We start from the raw sequence: 7,650 nt of genomic DNA on the forward strand, positions 1-7,650 counted from the left end.
AATCCTTTTTTTAAAAATATAATAATAATAATAATAATAATAATAATAATAATAATAATGGTTTCAAATTTTGCCACGAAGGCAGCAATTTTGTGGGAAGGAGATAAGTCGATTACATCGACCCCAATGTTTAAATGATACTTAATTTATCGACCCCGAAAGGATGAAAGGCAAAGTCGACCTCGGCGGAATTTGAACTCAGAACAGAAATCAGAACGTAAAGAAACGAAATGTCGCTAAGCATTTTGCCCGACGTTCCAACGATTCTGCCAGTTCGTCGCCTTTATAAAAATAATAATAATAATAATAATAATAATAATAATAATAATAATAATAATAATAATAATAATAATAATAATAATAATAACAATAATGATAATAATAATAATAATAATAATAATAATAATAATAATAATGGTGATAATGATGATGATGATAAGAATAATAATAGTAATAATGAAGATGATGATAATAATAATAATAATAATAATAATAATAATAATAATAATAATAATAATAATAATAATAGTAATAATAATTCTTTATTGGCCACCATGGCCGAACACAAAACATAGAGGACGATATACAGACGAGGGACAGTGAGGTTAAACGTGTAAACTCCCAACAAACACAACGATTAACAAAGATTAAATCAACAATATGCTTCCCCAAGAGGCGGGGTGTTCTACCGTAAGGTGATCAAAAACCTTGCACACTTTGGACCCTCGTGAAGGCACCCTCTCTTCTCTCTTCCATCCGGCCTACAGGCGCACACTTAGAGCAGGCCCATTCACACGAGCCATTCTTGCCACAGTCACCCACTTTTCAACGAACTTACTGGATGACAGTACCTACCTCTCCAGCCTCACTTTCCTTTTCAGGTGGAACCTGAAAAAGTCAATGAGGCCTTGGCCAAAGGGGAAGGTACCCGTCTTCAAAACTTTCAATCATGTCCACCACACAACTTCTTTTGCCATATCCACCAGACAGAGAAAAATTGCCCTCCCTTCCCGGTTAAAGGAAGGAGGTGGGGAGGTCTTCACAATGGACTCGGGCGATAGCTAGATCTGTCCTACACGTGACAATAACTGTTCGATAAAGCTCCATATGTCAGCAACGTGCGGACACTGTACGAGAGCATGCAGAACGGTTTCATCGCTCCACATGCATCTCGGATAAGCCCGACTGACTGCATACCCGTACCCGTAGAGCTTATCTCGAACCGGCAGCACTCCACTGGTAGCATTGTCAGGCCAGGGATTTCTGGGAGTTATCCGTAGTTCGCGGTCCGACATTCAGGCGGTAGTATATGACGGATGCCCCTCGAAACTTCGAGCTTTAATAATAATAATAATAATAATAATAATAATGATAATGATAATGATAATGATAATGATGATGATGATTTTTGCCATAGGGGTGGCTTGGAGGAGAGGAACCTAGTGCATAATTGGCACTTATTTAATCGACCCTGAAAGGATGAAAGGCAAAGTCGATCTCGGCAGAATTTGAACTCAGAACGTAGCAGCAGATGGAATACCGCTAAGCATTTCGCTCAGCGTGCAAACGATTCTGCCAGCTCGCCGCCAATAATAATAACAACAACAACAACAACAACAATAATAATAATAATAATAATAATAATAATAATAATAATAATAATAATAATAATAATATTCTTCTTATTCTTCTTATTATTATTATTGTTGTTGTTATTATTATTATTATTATTATTTAAGCCAGGCAGTCTTTTTAATTACAATGTGCTGATAGTATAGCGTTGTTAGGGGCACAGGTTGCCTATATATCACAACCTGTGCCTTTAATATATATACAGGCAAAGGAAAGCCATATAAGAATTATTCTGCCAAAATGAAAGAAGGTACTTCCATAGTTACCTTCTCACCTCAATAACATTATCGTAGTAACATTAGCATCAATTTCCAATATTTCTCCCTTAACTTTCTTTCATTATTATGTATAGAAATAATTAAGCATTATTATATGGGAAACGTGTGAGAATCTTATAAAAAGAATGCAACTTACAGTGACTTCAAAAACCACAGATGCGAACGAAAAATACACATCGTATATTCTAACGGTAATTTTTGCTTTGTAGTCATTTTCTTCATCTCCCATCCCGAAGTACAAGTGGTCAGAGATCTCATCACCTGTAAAAAGAGCGAAATAATAATAACAACAACAACAACAACAATAATGGTTTCAAATTTTGCCACATACGCAGCAATTTTGAGGGAGAGGATAAGTAGATTGCATCGACCCCCAGTGTTCAACTAGGATATTTATTTTATCGGCCCCGAGAGGATGAAAGGCAAAGTCAACCTCGGCAGAATTTGAACTCAGAACGTAATGGCAGACGAAATACCACAAAGCATTTCGCCCAGCGTGCTAACGATTCTGCCAGCTCGCCGAATAATAATAATAATAATAATAATAATAATAATAATAATAATAATAATAATAATAATAATAATAACAACAACAACAACAACAACAACAACAACAACAACAACAACAACAACAACAACAACAACAACATGATGATGATGATGATGATGATGATTTTCAACTAGCAATAACCACGCTTCGGATAACCCTCATTGGCTATGGTACCGCCTCCGCGCAATAATAATAATAATAATAATAATAATAATAATAATAATAATAATAATAATAATAATAATAATAATAAATCGAAATCGGAGCATTTCAAGACGGTTACAATACCAGTGATTATAGGAGCACTTGGAATGATGAAAAAAGAACTGAAAATTATTGAAGAACAATCCCTGGCTTACCACCCATACAAGAATGGCAAAAGATCGTCTCATCTGGTACGTCACACGTACTGAGAAGTGCATTGTCACTGTGAATTTACTTTCCCTTTTCCCCTTTATTTTCTTTTTTCTCCTTTTACTCTCTGTCGCTCCTCCCCCTTTTCTCTATCACATGACTTTGTAAATGAACAATCTGGTGTGTTTATTGTAATGGCCTACTAATGTATGCAGTACGTTTCTGAGCCCTAAGTGTCAGGAAGACACCCGGCAAGAAATAGAAACGGAATTAAAAGATGATAATAATAATAATAATGAAAATAATAATAATAATAATAATAATAATAATAATAATAATAATAATAATAATAATAATAGTTTCAGATAATGGCAGAGGTGTGGCTGTGTAGTAAGAAGTTTGTTTCTCAACCACATGGTTCTGGTTTCAGTCCCCTTGTGTGGCATGTTGATCAAGTATCTTGTACTGTAGCCTCGTGCCAACTAAATCCTTGTGAGTGAATTCTGTAGATGGAAACTGAAAGAAGCCCGACGTCTATAGTCACATATGTGCGAGCATGTGTGTGTGTGTGTGTATGCATGTGTGCATGTATGTTTGTGTACGCGCATGCGTGCCGGGATGCAAAAAAGTAAGTATTGGAGTCGATTTGTTCGGCTAAAATTCTTCAAGGCGGTGCACCAGCATGGTGCAATCTAATTACTGGAATAAATAAAAAAAAATCGAAGAAAATGCGTCAATGAAGTCTGTAAAAAAGGCGAATAAATGCTCGCGTACGCGTGTGTAACAGAGAGAGAGAGAGAGAGAGAAAGTGAGAAGTGGGGTAAGAGGAAGAAAGTGATAAACACAAGAGTTGCTTACTTTTGTATGACAAGACCCATTCATGAGATCCACTTGAGAAGAGAATCATGTATTTCAACTCGGCATTTTTAACAGTCGCATTTGACGTAGACTGTTGGAAAAGACTAGAGCCATCGTCAAACCAACGGCTGCATTTCACTTGGAACAAAGTATCTAAAGCTTGTCCTGTTAATGGCGTCAATTCACATTCTCCGCCTGTTGGTGGAATTCCAGTCATAGCATCATAAGTTGCGTAAGCTACTTTGTCCAACCAAACAACTTTAATCGCAATTCTGTATTTTGTTGCTGGAGCTACATGATCGGAACTGAGAGTGATGGACGACGTAAAAAGACCTAGATTTAAAAGAAAGCAAAATAATATGTAAACTGTTAGGTTTGTGCAAATATGGTGTCTGTATTATTTTTCTTTCGTATTCTTAAAGCGTTTGTGCGTTGTTTACAACAGTTATACAGGGTGGCCCAAAATTCTTTTTGTCTAAAGAGTTAACTGTCTCTGCTTTTTTATTATTAGTTGTTTGTCAATAAACCACAGAACCACACAGCAGTTCAAAGAAAACAACAGAATAGAAATTTGAGGGCTTGCACCATCACAGAACATATTTGAGGAGGTGATAGATTTTCTGAACCTGAGAAAAATGTGAAAAATTTAAAATAATAAAACAGTAGCTAGTCTGTGCCTCGTGGGGCACTCACTCTGCAAAACTCTGACTAGACAGAGTTACAGGTGCAGCAAAAAGAAGTGGTGGGGAGGGTATACATTTAATCACCGAGTCTACTGAGAAGGCCACTAGATGGCTTTGACTAAAGAGAGCAGAGTAATAGTTTGTAGCTATAGCGGTGCAAGATCTGATGCAATTGACGTAATCCCCGGCTTGGTCAACTGGGCGAAAAGATCTGATGCTAAAAGAGACGAAATCCCCGAAGACTCCAGAAGCATCACTTATGATGCATCGAAAAAACATCTGTGATGTCTATCTTAGAAGAGAAATAATCTAGTCATTATCATTTTTAACCACGATTGATATTTGAGCCACCCTACATAAGGATACTTCTTTATCTAAAAAAAAAAAAAAAAAGGAGTTAGAGGCGGAAAGTCAGAACACTGAGCGAAATACCTTGCACCTCCTCTCTGTAGGTTTGGAGTTCAAGGGATTAGTTTTAACAAATATATTGGTTTAACGCTTAAAGAAAAATGAAAATGTCTTGAGAAGGTGAAGAATGAGAAAAAGTGGTTCGGAAGAAAAGAGTAAATGGAACTTCGCCGGTTTCAACGAGTAATATTCAATAATCGTCAATCGACTGAACAAGCTGTACACTGAATTAAGCTGGGTAACAAAGAAACATTTTTTGTCTGGTGTCTGGGAAAATTTCAACGAATTCTTAAATGATTTTGATTGCTAAATTCAAAAATAACTTCAGTTTTTCTCTGTCAGGTCTAGTTTTCTGACTAGACCTGATAGAGTAAGTATTTTATTCATACAAGAGGCATATAATATGAATCCATGAAGAGAGCGTAACACAGCACAAAGTACAAATAAAAATTCAAAATTCAAAATGCACCTTGGCAAAGATTTTTTGCAGAAAATTCAAGGAATTCTTTGTGCACCGTGAATATTGAGCAATAGGTGCATCTCGTTTTAGACACCAGCAATAGTCTGCCATAATCACAGCGTCCTAACAGCCTTGGTACCGAGTTTCCATCTCCTTGATGTCCTGATGGAATCGTTCGCCTTGTTCATCGCTAACATCTCTGAGATTTTCAGGAAAACGATCAAGATGACTAAAAAGATAATGCATTTTGATGCTCATATTCACGCCAATATCACGCAAAGTTGATATGTTGGTAACAAGGTTTTTATAGTTTCCACTTTTGTGTTTCCCAAAGAAATTTTTTACTACTTTTGCAAAGGCTCGCCAAGTTGATGCTCCATTTTCGCTCATCATTTTCACGAAATTTGTGTCCTTCAAGAGCTTAAAGCCAACAGTTCTGCAGAATTTTTTGGGTGGTTCAAGTTACAAACTAGATCATTCAACTCTACCTGGGAGAATAGCTGAAGTAAAGTCTCAACTGAAAAGTCTTGATCTCTAGTGTCATCTTCAGGTGAAGGTAAAGTTATCTGAGGCAAGACATTGAAGACAGGAACTGGAAGCTCTTCATTGAGTGGAACTGGTCTAATAACAGAGGCAAGATTAGGATAGACAAGTATTTGTCGATTTTTCCAGTTAATATCCTTCAAATTTAGGTTACAAAAATAGCAGTCGTCCGCGTGATTATAGGGCTCAATAACTTAAAAATTAAATCTGATAGATCAAGAAGAAGGTTATATTTGGATTCAGGAGACCGATTTTGTATAAGAATGATGTCTATTTCCTAAACGCCAAAAAACCTTGTAGAACAGTGTTATTTACTTAGTGTACATTTAGCTAAATATTCTGCAGACACGTATACACTCATTGTAATCATAAGGTAGAATCAGATCAAGGTGACAGAGTGTGTGACAAGGCTCCACATATAAATTATAACCACGATCCTTCCGAGGGCTTCCTAAAGATTTCTGTCTAGAGAATTTTACTTAAAAAGGTTCGGCCAACTTCCGGCTATTATTGTTAATGACATTTACCCAATATGGCAAACAGTGTGACTGTACCTGTACGATGTGTTTGCAAAGTAAATTTATTAACCATTTGACCATGCTACGTACATGCATACATACACACACATTCACATGTACATACACATACTTTCACACATAAGTGTATGTGAGTGAGAGTATGTGTATATACATATATATATATGTATATATATATATATATATAGATAGATAGATAGATAGATATGCACACACACACACGCACACGCACACACACACACACACGCACACACACACACACACATATATATACCGGTATGTTGATACAAACAGGTAAAAAAGAACTCAAAATATGAGTATAGTGTATTTTCATTAATATTTAACAGTAGTAACAGAATGACTCAAAGTTCGAAAGTTTCTGGCGTAGGTACACACACACATTCACACACATACACACACATACACACATATACGTGCGCGCGTGCGCGCCTTTGTGTCTGTGTCTGTCCCCATTACTGCTTGACAACTGGTGTCCCCTTAACATAGCGGTTCGGTGAAAGAGGCCGATAGAATAAGTACTAGGCTTAAAAATTAAGTCCTGGGGTCGATTTGGTCGATTAAAACCCTTCATGACTGCAGTCAAATGGCTGAAAGAAGTAAAAGAACAAAATAATAATACATACATACATACATACATACATACATACATACAAAACCTCTTATCCGGAATCCATAAATCCGGCTATTTCTGAAACGCGCTAGCTTTGAATTTCGAAGGATGTAGTAGTTCGCCGCTCAGCCGCTTCGCTTTGGTTTCCGTAGCGTATGCATCACACAACGCCAGATCAAACAGACCATGCTATAGAAATGTATTAATTTGTATGTTATACAGTTTTGTTCTTCATTTTTCGTTGATTATTTTATGATTTCGGTATCTATTTAACCTGTGTCCAGAAATTCGGAAAATCCAGAAATCCGGACCACCTCTGGTCCCAAGGTTGCCGGATAAGAGGTTCTGTACCAGTATATATAGGTGCAGGAGTGCCTGTGTGGTAAGTAGCTTGCTTACCAACCACATGGTTCCGGGTTCAGTCCCACCGCGTGGCATCTTGGCAAGTGTCTTCTACTATAGCCTCGGGCCGACCAAAGCCTTGTGAGTGGATTTGGTAGACGGAAACTGAAATAAGCCCATCGTATATATGTATATATGTGTGTGTATGTGTATGTTTGTGTATGTTTGTGTGTCTGTATTTGTCCCCCTAGCATTGCTTGACAACCGATGCTGGTGTGTTTATGTCCCTGTCACTTAGCTGTTCGGCAAAAGTGACCGATAGAATAAGTACTAGGCTTCCAAAGAATAAGTCCCGGGGTCGATTTGCTCGACTAA

At 37.1% G+C, this 7,650-nt stretch overlaps 1 protein-coding gene and 1 non-coding gene across 2 annotated transcripts in view; both read right to left on the reverse strand.

The window, feature by feature from the left end:
* The window catches only part of LOC106879406 (uncharacterized), a 109,772-nt gene that overhangs the window by 3,771 nt on the left and 98,351 nt on the right, over positions 1 to 7,650 (reverse strand). The window contains exons 4-5 of the mRNA XM_052965843.1: positions 3,673 to 4,005; positions 2,047 to 2,171 (exon numbers count right to left, since the gene is read on the reverse strand). Of these exons, the coding sequence (XP_052821803.1) occupies positions 2,047 to 2,171; positions 3,673 to 4,005 (458 nt within the window). The remainder of the gene's footprint in view (positions 1 to 2,046; positions 2,172 to 3,672; positions 4,006 to 7,650) is intronic.
* LOC128247140 (U4 spliceosomal RNA) lies at positions 2,522 to 2,651 on the reverse strand. The gene has a single exon (XR_008263557.1). It is a non-coding gene; the product is annotated as a U4 spliceosomal RNA (small nuclear RNA).

This window comes from Octopus bimaculoides, chromosome 2 (assembly GCF_001194135.2).
Source record: "Octopus bimaculoides isolate UCB-OBI-ISO-001 chromosome 2, ASM119413v2, whole genome shotgun sequence".
Classification (NCBI taxonomy): domain Eukaryota; kingdom Metazoa; phylum Mollusca; class Cephalopoda; order Octopoda; family Octopodidae; genus Octopus; species Octopus bimaculoides.